The sequence below is a fragment of the Ciconia boyciana genome, chromosome 3 (genome assembly GCF_034638445.1).
Source record: "Ciconia boyciana chromosome 3, ASM3463844v1, whole genome shotgun sequence".
NCBI classification, from domain to species: Eukaryota; Metazoa; Chordata; class Aves; order Ciconiiformes; family Ciconiidae; genus Ciconia; species Ciconia boyciana.
In genome coordinates, this window is record NC_132936.1 from 76186360 (window position 1) to 76214256 (window position 27897).

At 43.8% G+C, this 27897-nt stretch overlaps 3 protein-coding genes and 1 non-coding gene across 7 annotated transcripts; 2 read left to right on the plus strand and 2 right to left on the minus strand.

Annotated features, from left to right (window-relative positions):
• Positions 1 to 43: 43 nt before the first annotated feature.
• Positions 44 to 9270, minus strand: TCP1 (t-complex 1). Its single transcript, XM_072856197.1, has 12 exons — positions 9109 to 9270; positions 7447 to 7532; positions 6574 to 6702; positions 5874 to 5971; positions 5448 to 5558; positions 4576 to 4757; positions 3818 to 3944; positions 3311 to 3486; positions 2402 to 2525; positions 1055 to 1247; positions 578 to 741; positions 44 to 338 (listed from the first exon to the last, which is right to left on the minus strand). Exons 1-12 carry the CDS (start codon positions 9179 to 9181, stop codon positions 125 to 127), a joined length of 1677 nt encoding a protein of 558 aa, XP_072712298.1. The 5' UTR covers positions 9182 to 9270; the 3' UTR covers positions 44 to 124.
• Positions 8100 to 8235, minus strand: LOC140650418 (small nucleolar RNA SNORA29). The gene has a single exon (XR_012041985.1). It is a non-coding gene; the product is annotated as a small nucleolar RNA SNORA29 (small nucleolar RNA).
• A 334-nt stretch (positions 9271 to 9604) lies between the features above and the next one.
• On the plus strand, positions 9605 to 12986 carry MRPL18 (mitochondrial ribosomal protein L18). Of its 2 annotated transcripts, XM_072856204.1 has the most exons (5): positions 9605 to 10369; positions 11081 to 11261; positions 12283 to 12517; positions 12594 to 12638; positions 12784 to 12986. In XM_072856204.1, the coding sequence occupies exons 1-5, from the start codon at positions 10306 to 10308 to the stop codon at positions 12853 to 12855; spliced, it is 597 nt and encodes a 198-aa protein (XP_072712305.1). In that variant the 5' UTR covers positions 9605 to 10305; the 3' UTR covers positions 12856 to 12986. The 2 variants fall into 2 exon arrangements, with proteins under 2 accessions (XP_072712305.1, XP_072712306.1); XM_072856205.1 differs by lacking the exon at positions 12594 to 12638 and having other exon boundaries at positions 9618 to 10369.
• A 1029-nt stretch (positions 12987 to 14015) lies between these two features.
• PNLDC1 (PARN like ribonuclease domain containing exonuclease 1) lies at positions 14016 to 26160 on the plus strand. 3 transcript variants are annotated; one of them, XM_072856198.1, is made up of 19 exons: positions 14016 to 14133; positions 14682 to 14739; positions 14856 to 14929; positions 15888 to 15921; positions 16044 to 16167; positions 16889 to 16977; positions 17271 to 17371; positions 18721 to 18800; positions 19799 to 19936; positions 20866 to 20935; positions 21140 to 21225; positions 21453 to 21508; positions 22588 to 22652; positions 23525 to 23578; positions 23795 to 23837; positions 24410 to 24509; positions 25008 to 25183; positions 25356 to 25454; positions 26021 to 26160. In XM_072856198.1, exons 1-19 carry the CDS (start codon positions 14058 to 14060, stop codon positions 26091 to 26093), a joined length of 1596 nt encoding a protein of 531 aa, XP_072712299.1. In that variant the 5' UTR covers positions 14016 to 14057; the 3' UTR covers positions 26094 to 26160. The 3 variants fall into 3 exon arrangements, with proteins under 3 accessions (XP_072712299.1, XP_072712301.1, XP_072712302.1); XM_072856200.1 differs by lacking the exon at positions 14016 to 14133 and adding an exon at positions 14150 to 14266; XM_072856201.1 differs by lacking the exon at positions 14016 to 14133 and having other exon boundaries at positions 14218 to 14739; positions 16094 to 16167.
• The last annotated feature ends 1737 nt before the right edge of the window (positions 26161 to 27897 follow it).

Genomic DNA, 27897 nt, shown 5'->3' on the forward strand with positions numbered 1-27897 from the left:
ACCTCACTTTCAAAAATTAATTTGTTCACAGGAAAATGGCAGCAGCGTTCAACCACTTGTTTTATTAACATTTTAGTTACAAGAGTGGGAAGTGTAAGTTAGACAAACATAAATAAAACCTAAGTTATTCTTCAAGTGCTCCAGAGTGAACTGCATCCTCATAGCACCCTCTCTCTTCTTTAGTTTCAGGGTGCAGCTTAATAAGATCATCAATTCGAAGAATAGTAATTGCAGCTTCTGTTGCAAACTTCAGGCTCTTAGTTTTGACCATGGTTGGTTCAAAGACACCAGCTTGCTTGTTATCACGAGGTTTTCCATTGATCAAGTCAAGACCAATCCTGAAAAGAATACATAGTCAGATGGAGAGGTAGAAATATGGTTGGGAGCATGCTGTTTAACTATGACTAGGTCCCAGTGACACATACATAGGATTGAAGGACAGAGAAAGAAAAGTCAGTGATAACCTACACCCTTTTTTAACATGTGAATCATGGTTCAGTAAACTGGGAGAACAATTTTCCATCTAAGTCACCAACCCACTTCACTTTCAACCACCTTCCTAGAGGTAGATACTTGCCATTTCAGGTTTTTGCGATCTGGGTTAACCTGAGCCTCGTTGTGGAATGCTCTCAACTTCGCAACGAGATCTGTCGCATCTTGAGCGGCATTTACTGCCAATGTATTTGGAATTATTAAGAGGGATCTTGCAAATTCCGCTATTGCAAGTTGTTCACGTGATCCCTAGAAAGCAGAAAAAGTTTTTAAACCAATTGCTGCAACAAAAGAGGAAAAAATGCAGCCATGATCAAGAGCGTCAATAGTAGGCAGGGGTTTTCACATGCAAAACCCATTTTTAGGCCAAAGAACCACATAGCCTAATTATCAGAGAAAGAGTAACTTCTATCCTCCATTTTAAAGAAGCTTCTTACATTCTGTAACATTAGGTTTTCATGAACCATGGAACTGACTTCTAGTAGAAGAAGAAAAATGCTTGAAAAAGCACATTGTCCTAGTTTAACACAGACACATAGTTACTTCTTCATGCAAGACTTACCATGCTGGTTGCATAATTTTCAAGATATATTGAAAGTGCTGCCTCTACAGCACCACCACCTGGGACAACAGACTTGGATTCCAACACCCTTTTAACAACACAGAGAGCATCATGTATAGATCGTTCCATTTCATCACACATGAAGTCATTAGCTCCTCGTAAGATAATTGATGCTGAAGTACGAGCCTTTGTACTAGGGAAAAAAGGAATCGGAAGTCAGCTGTGTTGAACAGAATATAAATTAAAACTCTTCTTGCTGAAGTTTTTCTTCTAAAGCCAAGTTCAGTTGAGCCAGATTCTTTCAATGTTTAAAAGAAAATCTTAACATTGTTGTCCCCCCTTGCAGGATATGCACATTGCAACATTGTATTTTAAGTTCTAATATGCAAGAACCTAGTTTGAGTTTTAGTCCTTCAGAGAAAGCTACCTGACAGAAGTATGACAGACAAGATGTTTTCCCATCAAATACAGAGAAAATGCAATTAGATATTAGGAAGGTTCTCTTTTGCATAGCCATCAAGTGAGCTAATGACTGCCAACATTACAGTATAAGCAGTCATGTAACTGCCACACAAGTGCCACGGTCAGAATATTTAATTCACAAACAAATGAGACTACAAGAATTTGAACACTGAGAAGGGATACTGAAGCAGTGGAAAAGAATCTCCAAGGTATGTTCTTGTTAAACAAACTGATACTCGAGTCTTCAGGTACCAGAAAGCAGTGGCATACTAAAGACTTCAAGGGAAAATACCATGTGTGTGGACAGTTAATAATTGTTGCTCTTCTTACCCATTAAAAAAACACTAAAAAAATACCCTTTTAACAGTGTGGTCCATTCCATACTACCAAGTGGATGACTGATTCAATGAAACCAGCACAAGTAACCCCTGTATTCCACTATAAATGGTAAGATCTAGCTTGCACCTCCTTATTCATATGAAATTATTCACATGGTACCTATTTCCCTTTACTAGGAAGGGAAGCCAGTGTGACTATACTGCTAAAAGCCATGTAAAGGAACGTGATACGAATGCTATAATAATGTCTCTAGCAATTGAATAGAATTTTAATGTAAATTTTAGAAAAATGTTTATAAACAAAATTTTAAGTCTATCTAGCAATCTGATTGTCTCACATTATCGTTGATGAAACAGGTGTCCATCCCCAGCAGAAGAGATTAAATACCGATACTTTCACCTCTAATTTGCAGTGGACTTGTATACTCTTTCCCATGCGTACAACTACTCACACCACTGAGACAGCATGGAAGTAAATAAATGTGATTTTATCTCAAACTTAGTAGAAACTGTACACAAAATTGAGTATTTTAAAACAGATCCTTACTTCTTGATTAAAATCAGCTCATCATCACAGATTCTCTCTTGAATCACCTCTTCTGCCTGTCCCAGCATTAATGCCTCAAAACTCTCCTCACCTTCAAGGTTTGCAAGGGTTGAACATATGGTTGCTTTAACAAACAAACAAAAAAGTAACATTAGCATTCAATTCCAGCACATCCTTTGCCAACTTCCCAGAACAGGCATACAGGAAAAAAAAACAACCCCACCCCCCCCAAACCAAACCAAACCACCCACAGAAATGGAAAACAGAAATAAAAGCAGCATAAGTAAATTTTTCTTAAATTCAACAGCACTTCTAATTCTCATGTAGCAATTCAATATTCCAGAGATTATAATTGATACTGCTCTTTTTGCTCAACTTTTATGGCCCTTACTTTTCCACAGCTAGTACAAGTTTCTGTGTTTTACCATAATGAAAACAGTTTCTTGAAAATTTAAGAACTGACAGATAAAATCTGTATTGGACCAGAATTTTTTTTCAGTATGTATTTAATGATTCAGGAATTCTTCATTTGTCTTGAACTATCTAAACAAGACTTAACACAACTCCCCAAACAGAGGCTTAATGAATGTGTGTTTAATAAAGACAAATAAATACAGATTCTGGCTCCCATTTCCACAAGACGACAGTCTTCTCAGTGCAAGGCAGCATTTTTTTCCCCCACTGTAAATCTTCAGTCGGCTCTTACGGTACTCATCTACTTCTGACAGAATGGGCACTTAAAAGCAACAGTAAAGTTAAAACCTAACAGGAGTGGCTCAGCTCTACTAATCCTCTCCTTGCATGGCTTGCATGTTAAGAAGCCATGTTTTGGAAATTAGTTACTAATACCCTAACAGCAGCTTTTACTTTAAAAAAAGAAAAAAGACAGAGATTTTTATATACACATACCTCCTGATGCCTTAGCAATCCGCTTAAGGTCCTTTTTTACAACTCTTCGTACTGCCATAGCACCAGCATCAACAAAGTATTTCAGACACATATCATCAATACCTCCAGTAGTGAGAATAACATTGGCACCAGTGGCCAAAATCTTCTGGATCCTTTCTTTGGTAATATCTGATTCTCTACAAGGATAATGTCCAAGTTATAAAAATGGATTTAAAAGTCTACAATCACATTCTGTTAACCAATTTCCTGAAGTCTTAATGTAGATCTCTGCAAGGAGAAGGAACCATTGCACAAACATACTTGGATTTCTCTAAAACTGACTGTACTAGTTCTGCCTCCAAAAGTGAAGGCTTTTACCATTAATGTTTGCTATCGTTGGGAAATGTTAACATTTAAAACATTTTTACCTCTTGTGCTCAGCCAAAATTACATTGAACCATCTCAACTGAAGAGACCAAAACAAGCCTGTGAAACCCCACTGTCTCAGTTATTCAAGCTTCCACACACCTCTGCCTTATCTGGTCCAGCTTCTCAGGGTCTGAGATAACAACCTGAACACCAAGCTTCATTTTTGCTTTCTGCAGGCTGAAGTCAAGGCACGCAATCTTTGCATTAACTATTCTCTTGGTCATACCTGACGAGAGAGAACAAGAAAAAGGATTTTGTCAAATCGAGTTAACATCATCAAGTCAGCATTAGAGATTAAAACTAATGCTACTTTCACATTTCAGATTTCTATTCAGTTTGCTTCTCTGCCTCCAGTTCTGCCCTGGTACAGAAAAATGCTAAAGAAGGCTTTCAAAAAGAGACTTTTTTTAAAAAAACCTCCACTATAACCTCTCTTTTTACAGACCCCATCCCCAAAACGTGAATGACCATGAAAAGCTGACCCATCAGTCTTGCATCCTTTACGTTACCTAATCACAACACAGCTCTGCTAAATGTAACAGTTCCCTACAAACCTGATATTGTCTCCCCACAAGGGAGGTGCTTACACTCCAGAAGATCACAGTGTTACCATGCTGACAGTGAGCTAGGGAAACTACAGTAACTTACCAACACTTTGTGGATCACTAGTAGCTGGCAGACCCTAGCCTAGAAACCACTGGTGAAGTGGTAAGGTTTTTTTGTGTTCTTGTTTTAATTGTTCTGGAACTGAAAATCCACATGCTTTGCAGCTAACGCAGTCAGTAAGAAGATCCATGCAGAAAGACTAAGAGGACTGAGTTCACACAAAAGCTTTATGAAACACAGCATGTTCTTACCCTGTGAGCCCACCACGCAGTTCAGAGCGTAACCGTTCACAAGTATGCTCTCTTTTTGGCTGCGGCCATGTGCCTTCAAAACATTAACTGAATTGATTGGATACCGAGCCTGACCCTTCTGGTCTGTATATTTAACTGCCAGTGCAGCATCCACCACCATATTAGCAAAGAAATCACCATCACTACAATGCTGTTAAGGTTAAAACTGAAGAAGAAAACTAGTATTACGCTTAAGAAAAAAAAAAAGTCACTGACAGTGCCCAAAGTAAGAGACAAAAACTGTTACCAAAAAAGAATTCCAGAAAGGTATAGAAGTGCTACCTTTCTTTACCATTCCCTTAAAAGAATGAGTCATTCTTAAAGCTGAAACACTGGTAAGAAAATTAGGACAGGCTAGTGTGATGCTTGCATTTTACGCACCTGTTGTTCCTTAACAAAAATACCTATCCTACAGTGAGTCTGCATTTCTTTGTTAGCACAAAGGCTAAAAATGCAGGTTTTCCTATGACTATGAAGTAAAATGCAATCTTCTTTCCTCTACCTTTACTCCCCAGGTACTTGACTTCTGTAACACATTCTTCCATTCACACAATTCCGTATCTAGTGGCACTAACATGTCCTAAGGAAACAATACACTGTTAAAGCTATTGTGATGTGCCTAACCAGGTTTAGGTTAATTTGAAGAGTCTGAACATGTTTTCCCATGCCAGATAATAGCATCTGTGAAACGTTTTTCACAGCCCTGTTATAAAAAAGACAGCTTGAATTTTATACCCCATTCATAAAAACTGCTTCAAAGGAAACTAGCCTAGCTACTCAAGCTCTCCAATCAATCACTCTCACTTAAGTAACTTGATCAAGTTAAAGGATACATTCCTATAATTTTAGAGGACATTGATGTTTTAGCAGCATTAATGAGGCACTCCCTGCCCAATTCATCTGTGTTAATAATAAGATTTTCATTGATGTAGCGAACTGCTTCCCTGTAGAATAAAGACAAATACTGGTAAAGAATTCCACCCCCACAAAGACAAAAATTGTACATGTTTTCAGCCCTTCTAAATGTTATCTCAAAGAACACAGGGATGAAATCAAATAATCTTCTAGGACAGTAAGTGACATTTTAATGTGAGACTACAGAAATTCAAAATAAATTAAAATACACACCCAAATGCCGTATCCACTTTGCACCAAGAAGTCTGTATTAATGCAGTCACAAATACAGAAATAAACGAAAAGCATGCAGTTATTGTACCTTAAAAAAAATGCAATGCACTTCAACCGTATTAGTTTCTTACTTGCAAGCAAGCCGATATCCACCAATAATGGAGGTAGGATGAATTTTCTGTTTCACTAGTTCATCTGCATTTTTTAGAAGTTCTGCAGCAATAATTACCTGTTTGAAATACAAACTCTAAATACATGTATTCCATACAAGCCAAATAACTACTGGTTGCCACTAAGTGGAAAGGAGAATCACAAATAGTTTTCCAATGTCTACTCAGTGGAAACAAGCACTTGCAACCCAGAATGATAAACAGTCTCTGACATCAGGTAAAAGCCACATGATTCCACTCTCCCCCCCCCAGCTGTCAAAAGTCTCAGGCAAGTTTTCACCACTCAGCATCCTTATTAGTCCTAACACTTTAATTTCTCATGGTTGTTAAAAATTAAGAACCTTAATTCAGAATCTATCCTCAACCTTCAAGAAAGGAAAAAAAACCCCAAAAATAAAAAAAAAGAAACTGCAGTAAGCAAATTCCATTCCAGAGCACCAGCTGCGTATGGAAACTAGCATCTCTAAAAAACCCACAAGTCTAACTTCTTTATTCTGTAGCCTACTTTAAAAAACTGTTTATATTCAGTCAACCGCAAGGTTTTTCATACTGTATAGCTGATCCACATTACATTAAGATTTGTAATGGATAAATCAAAAGCTGCACTGTGATAATGGAACACTGACTTTTGGTGTATCTGCCTGTAAAACTTTCTACATACCACTGAGGTTGTCCCATCACCAACTTCTTTGTCTTGCAAGTCTGCCAGCTCACAAAGAACTTTTGCAGCAGGGTGTTCCACTTCTAACAGTTTCAGAATGGTTGCACCATCATTAGTAATGGTCACATCCTAATTTTCAGAGATAAAATATTAATACGAGGTATTACTATTTACTGTTGTGTTTCATAATGTTTCTGCAAATGCAAGTTAATTATTCTTTGTGAATGCCCATAAGATAACTAATTATACCAAATGTTTACTGCTTCTTTCTAACCAAGACTCCCATTCTAACAGAAATGTTACCAGTGCAGTATCTGCACTTTCTTTTTATCAGAAAAGTCTTTACATTACAGAAACTCATCAAACATTTTGCACATGCTGGATTACTAGTAGTGCAGTGAGTACCCTCCAATACAGTATTTTATTACAGCAGCCTGTAAAATGGCAAACTTTACTCATTTGCTTGAAATATTTTAAAATATGAAACATTGCTTTAAAATTGTTATGGGATTATTTGAATTATTTTTTGTTCTTTCTCCTAATGTAGAGACCAGGGTACACAAGTCAACACCATCACAAGGCCTAACTTTAATGGTGATTTTCATTCCTGTGAATTTGACCAATACTTGTAAGTGGTGACAATAACTTATATGTAGAAAGGAGACACCTGTGCCATATAAACTACAGTACTAGATTAAACTAAAATGATGTAGCATACATTACCTGATGCTCAATTTTACCATAGGTCTCCCCTCTCAGAACCATGGAAAAAAACAGGCACGTGCACATTAGACCTATGAAGCACACTAAGTGGAAGCACTTTTACACAGGAATAGAAGTCTTCCTGACACTTCTTAAAGAAAGCTCACTTACCCCGATATCATCCACCAGCATCTTATCCAGACCAACTGGCCCAAGAGAACTCTTCACAATGTTGGCAATAGCAGATGCAGCAGTGACTGAATAAATTAAAGAAAAAAAGTGTTTTATCTTTCCAACTTCAGGGTGATTCAGGTTTACAAGAAAATGTGCGAAGAACCTGCAAGTCAGAAATCTGAGATAAAGTGGCCTAATTTAGGATTAGGTTTCAGCCTAGCTAAGCTAGTAATGGCTTGCTGCTACTAAAAAATACCATCTGTGCCAAACCTCACTCTTCCCTCCAAGCTGGTTCAGCTAACTAACCTGGCAAAACTAACCGATCAGAAAAAGAATCGTTTTCTGCTGGCTTGGTAAGATGGAGGACACTACTGAGGTCAGAACAGCAGTGGTGGTAGCTTAGCAGAGGCTGGTAGCACTGTTTCCTTTGGCAGCAGCAAGTCACACCATGAAACTTCACTCTTGTCTACTTCTCAGTTCTAGGCAGATACAGCACAATGGTATCACCATATATGAATTAGTAACACATCTTTTTGCCCCGCTTAGGTCTGTGACTGAAACAAAACACTTATTCTGTAACTAAGTCAAGAAAGTCAAGAGTGACCTTTTAGACCTAAAGTAACATGAAACCTCTAACATAGTGGCTTGTTTAAAGGATGTTCTGCCAACTTCATGTAGGAAAAAGATACAATCAACCTTTTCCTTCAGACCATGGCAAGTTTTTCTCTATCCCACAAGCATAGCCACTTGATCTGGAAATTGAAAAAGTGGTAGTATAATGGGAATAGTGACAACTCAGACCTTCACTTTGAACTTCAAACAATATAACGTGTTTTTTTTGTTTGCTTTGGACTAGTAATGGGCAGCTTTCTGAAAGAAATGACCGTTGCATCATTAAAGTCGCCATTATCAAGTATCTCAGTCACAGATTAAGGTAATTCTCATTCTAACTGTTCTGCCTAAAGTATCATCAGAACTGCATGACTCTCACGATCATCAGGAAGCAGATCTTCAGCTTCTTCCTTTGTCTTTTACCTACTCAGAAATTGAGAACAGCCTCGGAATTTGCAGCCTTTTCTCAAGACTTGGAATAAAATCCCGAGAAACACGGAACGTTTTTGAAAACTACAGTTAAAGACGCTCATCTTGAGGGCGGTCCCCACTTTCAGAAGCAGGTTATTTCCCCGTGCTGGGGAGCAGTAAGCTTCCCCACAGGCCCCTTCCCCATCAAGGCTCCATGGCCAGTCTGCAGCCCTTGCCGGCTCACACCCTACCAGCTCGGGGTGGAACCGAGCCCATCTCCAGTCAGCAGCCGCCCCCCTCCCGGTGTGTGCTTCTAACAAGGAAGGAAGAGGGACGCGGGATCACTTCGCCACTGAGACGCCTGGGAGCGGCGCGGGATCGCGCCACCCTCTCGTCTCCTCGTGGAGGCTATGGAAAAGCAGTAGTGCTACCTGCCTTCCCTTCCAGCGGCAGCGGCCCTCCCAGCGGCTCCTAGCGGCCCGGGACTGAGGGAAGCTGGCGGCAGGGCGAGGCCCTTCCCGGGTGGGGGCAGAGGCGGGTAAGCACATGGCGGCGGTAACGGCCGCGCCATGTTACCTCCTTTTGCTCCTTCCCCCACCGCTCCTCAAGCCCCTGCCGGCAGAGCGCGGCCGTTACCGTTTTGCGTGCGGATCGTGTCGCCGCTGGTCCGCTCGCCGAAGACGGCCAGGGGTCCCTCCATCGCCGCCATCTTCCCGCCCGGCCGCGGCGCGAGACGGAGAGGGACGGGAGCGCGCGGAACAGCGGAATGGCCAGAGCGCCGCCAGGAATCCTGGGTACACCCCCCCGGGAGAGGGCGGAGGGACAGGGGACAGCCCCGCGTGCGTGAGGGGCGGGGCCACGCCCTGTCTGCCCAATCCAGAGGCGCAGTACGGCCCAGCCTCAAGCCGCGATTGGTGCGTGTGGATGAACAAAGCCGCCACGCCGAGGGAGGGGCAGGAGGGCTTCCAGGAGGTTCTAGAAGGTAGCGCGGCCTCCCGCGCATGCGCACTGGCTCCCTCGCCTCTTGGGGTGCGGCGCGGTAGCGGGCGGGGTGATGCCGCTGGCGGAGCCTTCCACTCGGTGAGGGCTGGCCGCCTCGGGCGGGGCGGGCGCTCCGGGTCCCCGCAAACGGTGCGGGGCTTGTAAGAGCTCAGGATAACCCTGCAGCGGCCGGGGAGCGGGATGGGCGCCTCGAAGCGGCTGAGCAGCCGCTGCCGCGGGTAGGCGCTATCGCACGCCTCCCGCCGCCGCTTGCGCTTGACTCGGTAGCGGTAGATCCGAAGTCTGCAGCGCAAAATAACCGGGTTTGCGTTTAATACTGGTAGGCGTTTTTTGTAGCGGGTCTGGTCTCTGTCCCGTGGCTTTGATAGGCGCTGGGAGAGGACTAGAGCCTACTTCCTCGCTTTGCCATGCGGGCGCGTCCGCTTCCTGGGCCCAGCTCCCTGTTCTTAGACCCCCCGCTCTAGGAAGTGCAGCCCCCATCTCTGGAGATGGGTGTCTCCTCGCGCCCTTTTTCCAAGAGGAAAAATGAAAGAGGTTCTCCAAGTCGGGGAAGAGTTTTCTGCTTTATTCTGTAAGACGTGACTGACACAACCACGCACTCCCGCAGCCAGCTTGCACGGCGGGTCCTTACCCAGCGGAACGGGAGCCGCACCTCCTCGGGGGGAGGGGCAATAAGGCGGCGCTTCCGCGTGACATCAACTGTGGGCGGAAGTCCTTTCGACGCCGGCTTCCGGGGGAAGGTGCCGGCTTCGCCAAGATGGCGGCGCCCAGGTGCCCCTGAGCGGAGCGGAGGTGACTGCCGCCCGAGGCTGTGGCGGGCACCGGCTCCCCATGGCGTTGAGCAGCCGCAGCTGTCTGCTGCTGGCGGCCGGCAGGCTCCAGGCACGTGGAGCGGGTAAGCTCAGCCCCTGTCCCGGTAGGGGGGGCTCCGCGTGCGGTGACCTCTCCCAGGGTGATCCGGCGGCCGGGTGTCTTGGCGGGGCTGCTCCGCCGTGCGCAGGCCCGGTTCTGTGGCGGGCTCCCGCATGCAAGGGCCATTCGGGCTGCTGTGGGACGGGGGCGCTGCTGGTGCGTCTCCGGCCGGAGCGGGCGGTCTGACAAGGAGAAGCCCTGCCTGTCACTCTGGTGAGAGGTTCCCGCTGCCTCTCTGGACCGAAAAGTTGTGTAGCAGCTTGAGTTTACAAGCCTAATTCCGAATTCGCGTTTGTTACCTTAATTAGTGACGATTAGCCTGACAGGACTGAGGATTTTTACCTTGTTACTTGGTAGCACTGTAATTGGTTTTTGATGTACTTCACTTTCAGTATTTTGTAAAGCCTTAACCCTAGAGATCTTCTAGCCATGTGTGAATTTATTTTCTGCATGGGTTTTGAACCACTGTTAAAAACTTACTAAACTTTTCAGTTTTAGCCTACAGTTCACCTCATAAATTGGAGCCACAGGTTGAGCTCTGGTAATCTATCTATTTAGTGTTTAAAAAAAAAAAAAAGCTGATTTTGCCCTGCTAACTTTTACAAGCTGCATTGTTCTGTATCATATTAATTCTACTGTCTGCACTATATATTTTTTTAATTCTGTGGGGTTTTATTTCCTACTTTCCCTCAAGGTCTTCATTTTGCATCAACTACAGCCAGTCTCAGAACTGAGACCGAAGTGGACACAAGCGAAAATGAGGTTGTTGCCCCAGACTTCACTAACAGGAATCCTCGGAACTTGGAGCAGTTGGCCCTGGCTAGGAAGGAGCGTGGCTGGAAGACAACATGGCCAAAGCGTGAATTCTGGCATAGGTGAGTCAGAAAGTCACCAGCAGAAATGAAGACTCCAAAAGAAATAAACACCCCACCAGGTGGAATTTCTACAAAATGCGCTTTTTGGGTTGTCGAATCACTCGCCCCCTTAGTTGTTCTTAATTAACAGGTATCTTCTGTGTTAAGAGAGCAGTAGGCTATCATCATGTGAAAGTTAACATATGCATTGAAGATCTTTTCATCTATTGTTAAGTAGCAGTAATATTGCTTAAGTAACTGCTGTTTAACTTAGGATTCTCCTAGTCCTGTGCTGACCATGCATCGTTGTTTTATTTGATGCACCATAGTAGTCTGGGATTGTTTTGGTTTCGTTTTTTGTTTGTTTGTTTGTTTAGTTTTTTGTTTGTTTGTTTTTAGAAAATGCTGATCGCTTGTCCTCTGGAAAATAAGTTCATTTTAAGCTGGGGATTCAAAATCATTATTTTGCTCTTGAGGGGAGAACCACGCCCAGTCTGTTCATACCTGGAAATTTGATATTGTCTCAGTGCAATAGAAAATAGCTGCTGCTAATACTCTGTGGTTGTGCGTTATGGCTTATGACGTACTGCTTGACCACTTGCCGATCCTGACGAGTTGTTACCCGCTGTGTAAGCAGAAGCCTTTAAGAGACTGCATAGCAAACCTAAAGTTACATTTCTGCTGGAGCAGTTCCCCTGTTGTAGTTCCTAAGCACCCGTACCACGCTGGGCAGGTGTGCAATGCTTGCTTTGGAGTGAGTGCTGCCGTGAGGCAGCGTAGGACCGTCACCTGCATAACTGGTGACAAGTTGCTCTTTCACTGTTGAACTGGTAAAATGAGTCCTAGTTGATGTCCTAATAAAGTAAGCAAAAACCTAGATGAGATAATAAAAGCAATACTAAGAAATCATGATTGTATTAATAGCTCCAGGACGTTGTTTTATTTAAAGTGAGTCACTCATGCATTTAAGCATTTGAATGTGTTCTCTCTTTAGATCTGGAAAAGACATCATAATCCTATGTTACTTCTTTCCTTCACTCAGATTACGGCTTGAGCGGACACAGCATTATGTAGAAGCCTTCGTTGAACGCTGTAATGGGGACGTTGTGGTATCTGCCTCTACCCGGGAGTGGGCCATAAAGAGACACCTTTACAGTCCCAAGGGAGTAGCAGCATGCAAAAACCTCGGACGCGTAATGGCACAGCGCTGTTTGGAAGCAGGAATCAACTTTGTGAACTTCAAAGCTGTTATCCCCTGGGAACATCGTTGTGACTCGGCAAGTACTCATCTCCTGACACTCGTTTGGCCTTTTTTCCTTTTTAAGCGTTAATTTTACTCTTCTTCACCATTAGTTTTCTTATGTGGCTTGGCCGTCCCTTCTTGCCGCACTCAGAAAGGTAACTTTGAGAAGCTGCAGTTCCTGGCGTTATGTTTCAGTGAGGCTGTTAACCTCTGCCCCTCCATTTAACATGTCCCCACTGATACGTCGGTGCTGATGGCGTTTCTTTGTACTTACTCATGTCTCTCTGTCTTTTAAACAAGATTCAGGAGTTCGAAAAAGCTATGGAGGAGGGTGGTGTCATTCTGCGTGAGCCACGAAGAATCTATCGGTAAAATGGAGACGGTTGGGAAGACTTTCCAAGGAACAACAATCGCTTCTTCAGGTGTGTGTACCGGCACAGTGAAGGTCCGGAGCTGGAAAAAGTGGGAATGTGGCATCTTATAATAAAATATTTTTAAACGCATGGAAGTGTGTCACATCCTTGATTCTAAAATAATCAACACCTTTCTTTTAGGGCTAGAATAAACTGTTAGAGTTCAGCCTGACAGAGTAACCTAATTTACTTCTGAATTCAATAATTTTAAAGTATATTTTATTTTTTGTGTTTGATTCTGTGTTTGTTCTAACCTGAACTCCTTGAAATGCTCGATCCATGTACAGGGCCAGTCTAATTTAGCAAAATGCAGTCATTATGTGAATGTTTAGAACTGTAATAAAGTTACGTGCTAAACTTGGTAAAAAGAGTGAATTCCCCTAACTCATCTTTGCAGCTTTCTTGCAACCCTTAGATTCTAACTACTTAAGCCTCGCGGCTCTAGGAGGGAAGCTGCGCAAATGCCAGCCGTAGGGAGTGAGAAGCCTCTTTCCCTCTTGCTGTGCCTGCCTGGCGCTGGGCAGAGCACGGCACCCCGCAGCGCGCCGCCCGCCGCGACCAGCAGCACGGTGCGGCTGCCCCGGGCCCGGCAGCGCGGCTCCCTGCGTACCGGTCAGCTGGCGCTGCGCCTCCTGCCAAGCGCTCGGAACGTCGGGAGGGGCGGCAGGAAGGCCGGGCCCGTGCCCCAGGGCACCGCCGCCGGCAGTGCGAGACCGGCCCCGTCCCGGAGCACGTACTAAATCCTTCGCGTTCAACTGACATCGTTCTTAAAAAAACCGCCAGTGTTTTACCGAGTTTTCATCTAGTAGTCGGTGCCGTTTCATAATATCTGATAACTCAGAGATCACGCTAGCCTTTGTGCGATCTCTATTTCCAGAAGGTAAGGGGCGCAACAGCGGCCGCCGCTGCCTTCTGCGTGAGCGAAGGCCCCGCGCAGCGCCTCCTCAGCCTTCTACGTCTCGAGCCTAACCCTCCCCGTCTTTTATTCCGCGTCCCCGCGCGCTGCCAGACCCCCCCGCCGCTCTCGGGTCCACCTCGCGTTCCGATCGGTTCTGCCTTTTTTATTTTTTTAAAGCCGGGTAAGAGCCGCCCCCGCCGGAGCCGCGCGGGGCGCGCCGGGCACGCAGGCGCGCCGGGCCGAGGGCAGTGCGGCGGCCCGCGATGGAGCTGGGGGCGGAGGGCTTCCAGCGGCGCCTGCCGCGCCTGCGGGGCCGCGTCCGCCGCGCCGCCTTCCTGGGTGAGCCGCGGCGGGGGGCGACCCGCCGGCCCTCAGCGGCCTCCTCGCTGCCTGCCCGGCCCTCGCCTTCGGCCGCCCGCTGAGGGGGCGGCAGGCCCTTGCCCCGCGAGGCCGTAGCGACGCGGGCATTGAGGTGTATTTTAGCAGATAATGGCGCTGGCGTGTACTCGAACAGCGAACGCTGAGACGCTGGGTTTTGAAACAGGCAGCAGAGGTTGGGAAGCGAGCCTTCTCTGCGGCGCTGGCCTCGGCTCCGTGGGCCGGGGGCTCAGGGTGTTCGTTACGGGGAGGACGGACATACTCCAAAGGGTGGGGCAGGCCCCTCCCGGGGTGTGATGTCTGTCTCCGTTCCTCATCCTGCCACAGGGATGAGGGGGCAGGAGGCTTCACTTCCACAGCAGTCGGTTGCCTTTTCTCTTGAGCTTGCTAGCGGTGGGTTTGACACAGAGGTTACGGTGAAGAGAGGTGTTTCAGAGATGCTGGTCCTCATGCTGGTGAAATGCATTCTTCATGTTTCAGACTTTTTTGTGTTCTTTCCACCTTGACAGCCCTTGATATGGAGTTTACTGGCTTACATTCAACTTTCCCACAAAATAACGAGCCCAGGTAAAGCTGTTGGACTTGAAACATGAGGGAGACTTGCTGCTCTAGCTCTGTGAGAACAACCTATGCATTGCAAACCTCCTTGTTTCCACTCCCCCCAATTCTGGTTTTGTTTATAGCCTGTTTGATTCCCCTGCGGAGCGGTACCTGAAGGCCAGGCAGAGCGTTCAGCGCTTCACTGTTCCTCAGCTTGGTAAGTGCTGGTCTGACACAAACAATAATCTCCCCAGGTCTTAGTGGTAACTGTCCTTTTGCCAGCTGCGGGCCTTGCAGGTAGCTCTGGTCTTAATTCACTCGCCAGAGACACATTTGTTTGCTGTGGTAGGTTTTTTTTTCCCCCTTCTGATGTTTAATACTGTCAGCTCTTTAATATTTTAAATAATATAAAGTCAGGTCTGCTATATACTTTTTACTGATCTAAAGTTGTTCATATTTAAAGATTGCAGGTACAAATACAGGGCTTCTAAAACAGAGAATGCAAGCAAGAAGTAGGTGACAGCAGCTCCTATTCAAGGCTCTGTCATTTGATATAGTGTATGAGTAAGGGGACTATCACAGGGAAACGAAGGCCAGTATTTCTGATACTCCTAAAATCATAATAAAAAAACAACACAAGAAAGGGCCTGTGGTGGTGGTGGAGGGCTATTGATGGTTAAGAGCCAGTTAGAGGTCAAGAAACCAGCTCCAAAACTGTTTAAAATACTGTTCAAAGCCTTAGGCTATGTAAGATCTTAATGTGCTTCTTAGGGATTAATAGAAAAAAAAGAACCTAAGAAGTAAAAAACATGTTTCAGTCCTCTGTGGTGCCTAGCTCTTTCCAAATGCTTTTGTAGTGTAGTTGGACCCACAAACCTGTGTATGCATAGCTGGAGATTTGTGTCACCAGCTCACCTCTTCTCACTCATTGCTCAATCTATTTGCTATTTAATCGGACTTGACTGCTTTTCCCACTTCGCACTAAAAGCTTGTCCCTGTTCAGCTCTCGGGGAGCTGGGGAGTGGCCTGGCAGTTGCTGTTAAGATCTGCACTGTGGCATTAGAGAATGGAAAACATGCACTCCATCAGGACATCCCCACATCCCTCATCTAATTTTAATCTGTAGACATCCAGCTAAACATTGCCATTTCAACGGAGTTTTCTCTCTCTTGCAGGGCTGGCAATATTCTCAAATGAAAATTCAAACAAGTAAGTAAAAAAAGCAGTTTTCTGTTGTAACGGACAGTGCCACTGAGGTTTTATGCAGAATTCTCTTGGGAGGAGTTATTTCTTGTAATTATCTTCTAGAGAGATCTTTCTTTTCATTGTAGGTATGTGGTGCATTCATACAATTTTTTTCTCTTTCCCTCAACATTGGGAGTTACGGATGTCGAATTCACCCTCTCTGCATCTAGCATTCAGTTCCTGTCTCATTATGGCTTTGACTATAATAAGGTATGTAATCTCTCTGCCAGCAATCTAGAACAGAGGAAGTCTGTGCATTTACAGGAGAAATTAGGATTAATATCCCTAAATGCTACATTTCTGGGGTAAATAGCATCTTGCTGAAGTATAAATGCATCATATGGTTCATTATCAACAGGGAGAGTGAGTGCTGTTTTTTTCTGAAGTGCCATAGAGGCAATAACCATGTCTTTGTCAGCCTAAGACAGATTTCCCCACCTCAAAAAAAGAAAATCTGTCTCTGGTGAGCTGAGGGTTACTAAACAGACCCCAGTGGGAGTCTTTACTAGCCATGAAGACGGGGAAGTCTCAGCTTACCTACATCTTAAGTATTGTCACATTTTCCATAAAATTCAGGCTATGACATCACATAAGAGCACTGTTTAGCAATTATGGACAGGAAGCATCGTGATATCTTGATACTTGAAGTATCTCATTAAAGGAAAGGTAAAAGCAGAGCAAAAAAAATTGATTATAGCTGACAAAAATACTTTTCTTTCCTCCATACATAAACATGTCTTTCTTTATGTAAGAATGCATCTTGGATTAGCTACAGTTTGTATTTTTGAAGAGGATATTCTGAGAATGAGGAACACCAACATCTTCCAAGTATATGCCAGTTTTGGACCTGGCTAACATGTTATTCTCTAATTTGCTGCAAGGAAGTCCAGGGGAGAGTAACCAACCTGGCATTGTTTTTTTCCCCCCTCAGTTCCTCAAAGATGGAATCCCGTACATGAATAAGGTACAGGAGAAGATCCTTAGCCAGCATGTCTTAGCGGGTAGCTGGAAGGTCAGCAGGTGAGCGCTATTCAGAGAGGTGGATCCTCAGTACTGACTGTATTGACAGCTCACCTTCACTCAGATCACGTTTTGTAGAAATATTAAAGCCTATTGGTCTGAATGCCTCACTTCCAGCTGTTCCAGCATGCTGTGGTCTGTCTGAAGGAAGACTGAGATCACAGGATACAATCTGGAGAGTTGGGTGAATGTTGGGAAGTGATGCTTTTGCATTCCCACAGCAAGGCACAAGGCTCCATCTTGTAAAGAGGTTTTCCTCATACTCTGCCTCTTTCTCCCTGATCCTGCTTTAGTGCCCTGGACAGGGATGTGCTGAAGAAGGCTATTGATGAAGTGACCTGTTGGATAGCTGCAGCAGAGGAAGAGGAGACTATGATTCTGCAGGATCTGAGTGGTATGAAACAGGGTGCCTCCCTTAGGCACCTGTGGGCTCTGAGTGGCTTCATCACTTCTCCTGAACCTCTGGGGCTGCTGCTGTCCTTTGCTGCCTGTTCTGTTAAACTGCTCTGTTGAGAGTGAAAGCATCTGTGCCCATCCTGCCTTTACAACTCTTTGCCCCAGTCTACGCCTCAGTTCCTGTCAGGCATTCATCTCTGGACTCTTGCTTTTCTGCTCCATTGGTGTGGTGGGTCTTTCTGTAGTGGAATTGTATGTCTAGGTGCTTGGAGCACGCTTTGTGGTAACTGACTTCCATTTTGTGCTGCTTCAGAGCAGCAACTGGAGAATTTGCAGTTGCTCTGGATCAGGACAACTTTTGACTTGTTTTAAATCCTGGGTGATCTGGTTTTTGTTGTCTTCCCCTTGGAAAAGGGAAAGGTGGGTCTCCTTTCAGAGTTTGTTGCTTCTCATGTAGAGCAACAAGGAGCCCCATGGAGACACATATATATGTCAGTGGGGATAAACAGGCCACTTACCACCTGCGTTAGCTTTTGGGAGCACTGTAGCAGAGCTGAGGAATTTCTGTGCTGTTTTGGAGGAGTTGAGGGACAGGGAATTGTAGCAGAGAAGGTTTGTACATTTGCTTACAGAAACCAAATCTTAATCCTTTAGGTCAGGGAATAAAATACATAAAAGGTTAGAAAGGACAGAAAGTATTTAAGGCTTTGTCTGTTGATGCTTTTTTGCAGAGTGTGAAATACAAAACACAGCACACTCCCCACCCCCTGTATCTGCTACGTCAGCTGTAGTAGATATGATACTGATACTTTAATAGGGTCTGGCAATGGTGGGCACCTGTGACAAGAAAGACAGTTATTTAAGTAAGCAGTAAAACTGATTAAGGTGTCTTTTTGCATGCTGTTCAGAAGAGGACCGGGTTAGTTCCTTATCAGCTGTGAGGGGAGAATGCATTGGTACCTCTCATCTGTGCTTGGCTTCTGGGCGTGTTGCTCTGAAACCTTCCAAAACCACAGACAGTCTTTTTCAGAGTAGTAGCCTTCCTCCCTCTTCTTTTCAGTCAGTCTTTTCCTTTCCTCTGTGTTCTCACAAAAGCTTATTTGCCTGAAATTCTCACTGTGACCTTTTTTTGTTTTTGTTGGTTTTTTTTTCTGTTTTGTTTTGTTTTCCCTGCCATCATGTATGGTAATGTACCAAGTTCATACATTCAGGAATATTTTCTGTACACTAGGGGAGAAACATCTGGTCAGTCCTTCTGTCTAGAAAAATGTGTTTTCCTAAATAGGCTTGTCTGCACCTCTGAAGTTTTAACTACTCCTTTTTCTCCTTTTTTTTTTTTTGTCTCAGACTATCAGATATTTGAAGTTCAGCTGGTTCTGAGACAGGCTCTCCAAAATGCTTGGACACAGCCTCTTGGAGACAAGAAGGTGAGGTGGGAATGTGGACCTTTTGAAAAGAGGGTTTCTATCTAGACAGGTAGGACTGGCATTCTTGCAGGGACTCTGAAATGTTGCTTGTACTTTTAATGATAGGGTCCAGGAGGAGGAGAAGATTACAATGACAAAGGAATGTTCTGGGAAGTGTTGATTGTGGGATCCCAAGAAAAGGGATCCAGAAAACTGAGTAACTTTGGTTTCTGTTTGCCCTGTAGCCACAAAATACCTTGAGCTGGAAGCGCTTGTCCGTGGGGCACTTCTGGAGGGACCTTCTCTGTGTCTCCAGACTTTTTTAGATCTCTCCTTCAGTACTTCCACAAGAATGTACAGTTTTTAGCCTTTTTTTGTGGTTTTCCTTTGCTGACTTTTGCCATGTAGTTGCTTTGCAGGCTTTTACTCTATCTGTTATATGGCTTGCTGTTTTGCTATTTTGTATTTGGTGCAATATTTTCTGAATTAAACCTATGGCTGTGGACTTCTCAAAACATGAGTATGATACCAGTCAGTTGCTTAGAAGTAGATTACAGAAGTCTTTTTTTTTTTTTTTTTCATTAGTACTATTTTGGTCTGATAACCAGTGTCAGAGTGACAGATTTACCCAGCCTTCTCACCTGAAGCATAGCCTTTGGGGACTCAGTTTGTGTGATTGCTGTTTGTTTCTGTTTTTCAGTGTCATGAACTTACCATATTGGTATCAAGTTAAATTGAATTATGTTCATTTGTGCTCCAAAAAACCTGTGGTAGGAACCACCCTCTTAACAAGAGAAGCATTAATAAGACACCCTTAGAGCAGATCTCTTTTTGTTGCTGGAGCACTGATCTCCATATGGAAGAGAAGTGAGACAGTCCTGAGGTCCGAGGGGATGCACTATTTCTCCATCCTTCATAGCCTAGAAGCTGAACTTGTCCTCAGCATTACTGAACCCCAGTAAGCAATGTACATACAACTAGCATGGGAGGCTGAGATACCCAATGACTATTCTTTTCAGGTAATGGTGAAAAAAGTGAGTCCACAGCATCGTCAGCTTCTGGAGAACTCTCCTTATGACTACTGCCAGAAGGAGCTGATTCTCCTGTCTGCCCGGGGCTTCACCAACCTCTTCCAGACACTTGTTAAAGCCAAGAAGGTAAAAAGCCTCATCTCTGCTCTCATTTTTCATTTCTTTTTGATTTGCTACACTGGATGTAGAGGGATGATAAAAGATAAAGTAGTAAAATGACTCAACTCATTCAGTGTGATCATCCTGTTTAGTTGTCAGTAAAACTGAGATGAATTCTTAGACTGCAGTCATGGTTAGAAAAAATGAGCGTTAAACATTACTTCTTCTTACTGACTAGGTCCCACTCCCAAAGCATGCTCAGAATTATGGATCCAAACACTAGATTTCCCTGTGTTACTTTTCTATTACTCTTGCAAACCAAGTGCAGCCAGGGGAGGGGGAGCCAGAACCCATTCTGCAATGCGTTTCTTATGTCACTTGAGAAAATGCAGGAGTCCGCAATGTTGAAAATCCTTGTGTTACACGGCATGAGTCACCATCTAAGAAAGCTGGGCAGATTCTTGCCTTTTGGGCAAGTTATGCTTTTCAGCATGTGACAGACCAGTTTATTGGACCATGTGGACCATTAGTCTGATTATGTGTGGAAATTCTTGTGTTCTGTATGCAGATTCGTGAATGAATTTCAGCTTCAGAAGACTATGGGTGATGTGCAGGCAAAGGCTGTCCCTCCCCTTATAAGTGAGCCTATAAATCTGATCACTGGAAGATTTTACCAGTGTTCAGCTGAACTGAGAATCCACTTAGCTCCTTAGGTACACTCAAACTAGAATGCTGATGAAAAAATACCCTCCTCAGAGAGTCCACAAGTCTGATTTCCTGAAAGCAGTAGTTCTCCTGTGAGATTTGCAGCCTGAATGACTTTTGGGTGAGCAAGTGTGGGTGCTGTCCACCAGAGGAAGGGATTACAGCTGTTGAGCATGCCTAAAATTAGTTATCTCTGAGCTCTCTTCAAAAATATGCTCCAATGGGCTGTTATGTTTATATTCTTCCTGTAGCCCCTGGTGGGACACAACATGCTTATGGACCTTATGCATCTTCATGACAAGTTCTACAAGCCCCTTCCAGGTAATGCTGTACATAGCTGCTGTTCCCAGGCTGCTGCCTTTGCAATGGCGATGGGACAGTAAGCAGCAGTGCTAGTTGCCTCTTCTGAGCTCTAACTGCTGGAGCGGTGCATCATTCCTCTGACTTCACCTTTCTTATTCATTTGAAATACCATTGGCTTTTCCTCAGTTTTACAATGTCTTTCTCCACATGTGTTGCTTTCAGAAAGCTATGAGGAGTTTAAAAGGAACATTCACAACCTGTTTCCTGTGCTAATAGACACCAAGACTGTAACAAAATCCATCTGGAAGGTGAGATGCAAAGGTCTTTTTGTTTGGAGTTAAAGCTTGTCTTTCACCCAAAAGAGACAATATCTTTCCTCAGTGCCCTGTGGTTACAGAACTGTGACCAGGTCTCAGTGTTGCCCTGAGACATTCTGATTTTAGATCTCATTTAATGAATCAGCAGTACCAGTAAATGAGCTTGCTTACCACGAAGCCTGTCTTGGTTGGTTTTCTAACATGTTCTTCTTTTATAGAAATGTCCGTTTCCTCGAGTTTCTAATCTTTTGGAGGTGTATGAGGTTTTGTGCAGGTAAGTGGAGGGCTTTAAAGCCTTCAGCAATCCCTTTGTTTTCTTGGAAAAGATATTTCAAAGTCAGTCATTTCATGTTCATACTTTCCCTCCTCCCAAATGTTTTTCAGCTTGTTTCTTGTCTTTCTAAATTTAAGAGTAAAAGATTTGCTCATCTTTCTTATAAAGTAATTGTGCAGTAAATTATTTGTTCTAAGTCACTTATATCGTACCACCATTACTTCATTGGTCACAAGTTTGGCTTGCAGACAGCCTTACATACAACTTCAGAGTTGTATGTTACTTGTGTCGTGTTATGAAATGAGTGAGTTTCAGTTCTCAGTGAAAATACACCCTAATTTCAAATGCCAGCTCCCAAGAAAGAGGTGCACTGAGCCCAAAGCGGTAACTAAATACAATGTTCAAATGGAGCACGTGAGTAGATACCATATCTCATGAGCCTAGCCGTGATGTGGTAGAAGAGTTCTCTTTTTTACACTTGTTTTGTGGATAAATTGTTTTCATGTCAATTTTGCTAAGAAAAGGAAAATTTTGCCTCTTTTGCTGTACCCCCACTCCCAAGAAGGAGATGCAAAATTAGTGCTTATAAAAACAGTACTGGGATTCTGGTTTTTTTGTTTGTTTGTTTTAGCAATTTCAGACTGCAGATTCTTACAAGTTTTTATGCTTGTTTGTTCTTCCTTATATTTCAGTCATTCCATGGGTATCTGTTTATTAATCTGTCCTCCAGAGTTCCCCATTCAAATAGAATCATCTAGTCAACCCCTTTCCTTGGAGTTTTCCATTGATTTTTAGTTCTGTTCACATTTTTTGTATGCAATTAGAGCAGACTTGCTGCTTAGAAGGTTTGATTGGGGGAAGAGGCTGATGAGGTATTTAGGAGTTAGTTTTCAGGAAGAAAACTGGTAGATATTATTCAGCTAAGTATCTTAGCCTTTTCATAGAATACTACCAAAGTTCCTTTTAAAGTCTTCAGTAGCTTTTTCTGAAATGAAGCCACAGGTCACTTGAGAACAGTAACTTGTCTCTAACTTAATGAGGAAAGACAAAAATCTTACACATCCACTTGTCTTCAACAGCAACCTAAATCCCAAAGATCCAGCATGCCCAGTGATAACTCTTGCAAGTGACTGCTCAAGATACGGTATGTTCTTAAGCAAATCTTCAAAGTCAGGTAGCAAAAAGGGTTTTGTTTTACTCTGTGGATGTCTACATGCAAAGCACGACTGAGTGCCAGTGGGTCTACTGAATTTGCACAGAGCTGCTGATACACATTTTTGTCCAGACCCGAAGCCTGGGCTCCCAAAACATCACGTGTTCTGCATGTCCCTGGTAGCTGCTGAGGGTAATGCAGGGCAGGTTTGCATCATGCTGCTAGCACAAATGGCACTTAAAACTAAGTTGGGCTGAACTGAGCCTGACATGGGGCTGTGAAGAGTTGGTAGCCCTTGGAAGGGGCAAGGGGAAGTGGGAACTGGCGGTCCTAGAATGGAAAATAGTGGAGCTAATGGCAGGAACATCCCAGAAAGTAGCAGGAGCTTGGTGGCTCATGTGCAGGGTTAGTGGTGCTGCATGTGCAGGAGGTTGTGTTCACTACATGGTGTGATACTGGCTGCAAGGCAGACGTTTCCTGGCTTCTCCTGGCAGCATGGTGTCCTGCAGTGCAGGGCCTCCTGTGTTTTGAAATAGTTCCCATGCCACCAATAACATATGCAAGACAATTTGGTTTAGATCTTCATGAAAGTTAAGATTTTTTTAAATGTACATCTCACTAAGCTTTTAAGCCATTTGTGTAACTACTGCCTTTTTGTTGGTATTGTTTTAAAATGCAAGGTAGAAGCATGGACTTTCTATGGGGTGTAAAGGTTTCAGGGTGAGGAAGGAAACAGAGCTGAGGGTGGGGGGAAAAAAACTCCAGAACAGTGGATCTTATGAATGTTAGGATTCTGCAGTGGAGCAGTTTCCACAGTGTGCTAAAGGTGTTCACTCCTTTTTGATTTTGTTGGACACTTACAGCTGAGAAGAAATCTCCTCACGAGGCAGGCTATGATGCATTTCTCTGTGGTTCAGGTAAAATGCTTCTTAAACACCTCTTCAGAGTTTGCACTGGGACTTGGCAATCCCTTTCCTGCTCTGTAGCTCTATCTGATGCTAAGAAATACTTGTTTATATACAGTCTGTTGCTCTTAGAAACTTAGCTGCACTTCAGCGAGTTTTTGCTTTCCATTTGTTTAGTTATGTTTCTTTAGCTTTGTTCTAATGCCACCTCATTATTCCTCCTTCTAGTTCTTCTGAAGTCAGCTCATTTGCTACTGTGCAGATCCACAGAGTGAGTGATGTTTAAATGTTTACTGAAAATTGCATTACATGGATGGGTTCTATGGAAAACAGTCGTCAGTTCGCTCTGGCTGACTTTTTGTTTTGCAGGCTGCCCTTCCTTTTGGATAAGAGAAAGTGTTATTGGAAATGTCACTGTTCTAATTAGATTTTTATTTTATAAATCTGAAAGTAGTAGCTTTATGTCAAAGCTGACATTTAAAAAATGAAATCAGGGGCCATGCGATGGCTCAGAGGTTGGGAAATGGCATTGTGACTCCTTTATCCTTGAACAAGCTCTCTCAAGTTCAGTTCACTTGGGTAAGGGTCAAATCATTTTCCATTAGTTTCCATTTTTGAAATCTGTGTGATTCAGTGCCTTCAGTTAAGTTCCTAAGAGGCAACTGTTCAAATCCCTTCCCTTTGCTTGCAGCTTTTCGACTTCTGTAGAAGATACCAAGATCTGAAATACCTATTTTGTCACTAGTTAAAGAGCTTCTTCAGGAGTTCTGTGCTCCAGAGATACTGTGCAGCAGTGCAGCACTGGAGAAACAAAACTTTGTTCCATTTTGTTTTCTGATGTAGTGATGCAGTGGAGGCTGATCCTTCTTTCTCTCAGTATCTCACCGTGTTAGCCGAGTATCTGAACAAAGTGAATTTCATCCGAGGTGGTGTTTCAAGCATTGTGCGTATGAATTGCACGTCTGTGACCATTTTGTGGGGTGCGTAGGTCAGTAGCCTAGTTGATGGCTTCATTAGAGGAGAAAAATCCACCAGTGCCTGGGCCCACCTTGGCAGAAGTTGCCGTCATACAAATGATACAATTGACCTTTCAAAATGGCAAATGAGTTGAATTTCTGCTTTGTGACATGTTTTAATATTGTTATCCTGTAAGATGGCATTAGTCAGTTTACGCTGCCCTAATTCTCTCTGCTCTGCAAGAGAGTTTGCTGTTTCTCTGGTAGTTTCTCCGGTGGTTTCTCCATGGTAAACATGACAGTTTGCTTTTATGACTCATGTTTAGAAGAATTTTGGGACAAAAGAAAAATAATTTTACACCAACAGTTGTGTTGTACAACCTGTCTTATTTATGTGTCGTGTTTTGCATATTTTCTGATTATATTAGTAGTGCTTCTGTAGTATTTCCGAACTCGGATATCTCTCAGTATTGTACATTTTCCAGAATTTTTCTGGGGAAGATGCTCCCTGCCAACATCCCCCTCTCTTGGTTGTCCGTGTCCGAGGCTGGCCAGGGCTGAATGAAAGGCAGATTTACCAAGAGTTTAAAGCTCTTTGTCGCTTTGATGTCAGACGGCTTTCAAAGAACCAGTTCATTCTGCTCTCCAACAAATTTAAGCAGTAAGTGACCGGAAAGTCTTAATTTTTTGTCCCTTGATCCTCTTTGATCCAAGTCTTCATCCCACCCTGCCTCTGCTGTGACAAGTCTTAGATAAAGAGGTTCCTGTCCTGAGCTGTGGGATGCTGTAAGCAGCCTGCAAGCCACAGCTCATGACATCTGCTTTCATTACAGCGTCAGGCGTGTTCTGCGAGATTATAAGCATCACCCTCATCTGCAGATTTCCGTCTATCGCCACTGGAGGCACTCTCCACGCGTGAACTGCGTGCTGCAGTGAGTTACAGAAATCACAGGAATGGGGAGGGGGAAAGGCAGTCCTCTTAGGGTGCCTGGCCCTGTCACAGCAGCAGTCTGCTGCTCTTTTGCAGTGTCCTTCTGCCAGCCCTTCAGGAGAACAAGGGGTTCAGAAGCAGGTTCACTTGCCGACTGCTGGGTGGCTACTTGTGAGCTTTCAGCCCTGGGCAACTGGACTTTAACCTTGATCCTGATTAACTGGGGAATGTTACCCCATGCATAGCACAAAACTATGTATGTGCTATTGTAACAGAGGGTTACTTTAATGAGCTGTAGTGCTAGCTCTAATAAGCTTGAGGAGAGAGAGGCAGAGTCTCCCAGGTGTGGGATGGATGTGTTTTTTCTGCAGCAGAGTCAAAAGCTTGGTAGTAGGAGAGAATTCCAGATTCAAAGTGCACCCCTCTCATTAGGCAGTGACAGTGATGCTCATGAAGGGTGAATTTCTGGCCTGACACGTTTGGAAAAGAATCTCAGTGCTTAATAAGAGCAAAATTAAGCCCTAAATCTAAGTAGCCTAACGGCATTTTATTACTCTTGCCCTTCAGAGTCTCTGGTATTGTGGCACTGTGGTCTCTCTTGGCTTTTGTACTCGGGGGAGCTCCTTGCTATTCATTCTAGACGACTGCCCTACAGATGAGACATGACGAACACAGGTCTTATTTTTTGTGTTTGTCTATGTTTTGTTTTGTTTCATTCAATAAACTATGAGCAAAAAAAAAAGTGCTATGAATTGTGTTTTTAATTGCTTTATTGGAAATGTGTTTTTAAAGAGGATGTGTTGGTTTCCAATTTGTGGTATCTGTTCAGAGCACAGTCCATTCCTGAAGAGGGAGAGATGGTTCTTTCAGTGCCTGATTTACTTTGATCCTCTGTTGGTTCTTCACAGCTAGTCATAACCCCCAGTTTGTTCCCAGTGCTTGTGCTGCTACATAAAACACACTTCTGATGAAGTTTGGGAAGTTATGAAATGAAAGGGGCTATTTTTAGCTTCAGTTGTAAAGCAGGGGAAATGTCACTGTTTACCAAATGAAAACAGGCAGAGGTGATGGAGAAATCACTCTTGGGGCTCATGAAGGATTCTGGAGAATACGAAGTAATTTGCAGTGCTGTCAGTGTCGTGTAGTGGTACTTTCAGTGTCAGTGGAGCTGGGGATAGACACAGATAAGTGGAATTTATTAGCTTCCAATTTGTAGAATATACACAGGTCAGGTGAGTTGGCATGCATTTCTGTTTGCTTCTAGTGCACAGCATGTGAGCAGTCCTTTATCCAAAAATATCACGAGACATGCTTTGTTGATCAGTTTCTCTGATATAGCTGGAGTATTTGTCAGTCCAGGGACTGTGGTCTTTAGAAATTTTTCATACTAATTTTCTTCTCTTCTTAAAAACAACCTGTTGATCCATGGTTTCCGAATAATGGTCCCTAGATTTCATCAGTCAGACCTAATTGGATGGGGCCCATGATCATCTAATACGTACAATCTGCCTTTAATTGACTGTAAAATGGGAGTTGCTGCAGGGGACCTTAAAGCAGCAGCTCGGTATTGCACTGTGCCTGAAGATCACGTGCGCTCTGCTGCTAACGGTTTGCTGCTTGGCTGCTCTTTAGGAGAAAAGGGCAGTGTATCTGCAGATGTGGTTCTCAAGTTCTGCACAGCTTGTGGTTTACAGCTCTTACAGCTCTTACTTCATAAGCCTGCTTGTAGCCAGACAAGTAACTGACTTCTTGATGACTTTTTTTTTTGTAACCCCCTCACTGATGGGGTTCTCTGTCGCAGTGTTCCTTCAAATACCAGTGTAAGTATCTCCCTGTTTGTTCTGTAATGTTTTCTTGTCTTTTAGCATCACTAGACACCCCCCTTGTGTCAAGGAGAGCACAGGTTCTGTGTGTTGTGTAGACTTGGGAAAACTTTCACTGGGTGTTACATGCAGTAGCATGCATTTTCCCATAAAAACACTCTTCTTGGCTTATGATCTGGGAAGCATAATACCCTTGTTCTCTGGGGTCCGGATTCAGCCAGCTCCTTAAACATGGGGAGATGTAACCTCCCTTGCATCTAATCTTCACAGTCCAGGAATCATGAAGAGAGAGATGCTGTTACCTTTGAGAAACACACCAGTTTTTAAGGGACTGTGCACTTTGAAGGAACAAAGAAATTGTTCGTTCCGTCTTCAAATTTTGTTCCCTTCCTCCCATTTTCTTCTCCAAGTGGCACACAGACAAATAATGAATTAGTTCTTGCAGTACTATTCTCTTTCTTGGTTCACCCTTTAGAGAAACATGCTTCCCTGTGGAAGAAAGCAGAGATCCTTTCACTCCTTTTTGAGAAATAGCCCATGGGTCTGACTATGACTTCTCCCTTCCCAAGGGACAGACATACCTCGTGTAGCAACATAATGTAGTGAATCAAGAGACTTAGC

Coding starts and splice junctions, on each gene's coding strand:
- TCP1 (XM_072856197.1), bottom strand. CDS start 9,181: ATGGCGGCGATGGAGGGACCCCTGGCCGTCTTCGGCGAGCGGACCAGC. Junction 7,533..9,108: donor CACGATCCGCACGCAAAACG/GTAACGGCCGCG, acceptor TAATTTATTCAG/TCACTGCTGCATCTGCTATT. Junction 4,758..5,447: donor TCCTCTAAAATTATAGGAAT/GTATCCTTTAAC, acceptor ACAGCATTGTAG/TGATGGTGATTTCTTTGCTA.
- PNLDC1 (XM_072856198.1), top strand. CDS start 14,058: ATGGAGCTGGGGGCGGAGGGCTTCCAGCGGCGCCTGCCGCGCCTGCGG. Junction 17,372..18,720: donor GATTCTGCAGGATCTGAGTG/GTATGAAACAGG, acceptor TTTTTGTCTCAG/ACTATCAGATATTTGAAGTT. Junction 20,936..21,139: donor GTTCTACAAGCCCCTTCCAG/GTAATGCTGTAC, acceptor TGTTGCTTTCAG/AAAGCTATGAGGAGTTTAAA.
- MRPL18 (XM_072856204.1), top strand. CDS start 10,306: ATGGCGTTGAGCAGCCGCAGCTGTCTGCTGCTGGCGGCCGGCAGGCTC. Junction 12,518..12,593: donor GGGAACATCGTTGTGACTCG/GCAAGTACTCAT, acceptor CTTCACCATTAG/TTTTCTTATGTGGCTTGGCC. Junction 12,639..12,783: donor TTCTTGCCGCACTCAGAAAG/GTAACTTTGAGA, acceptor CTTTTAAACAAG/ATTCAGGAGTTCGAAAAAGC.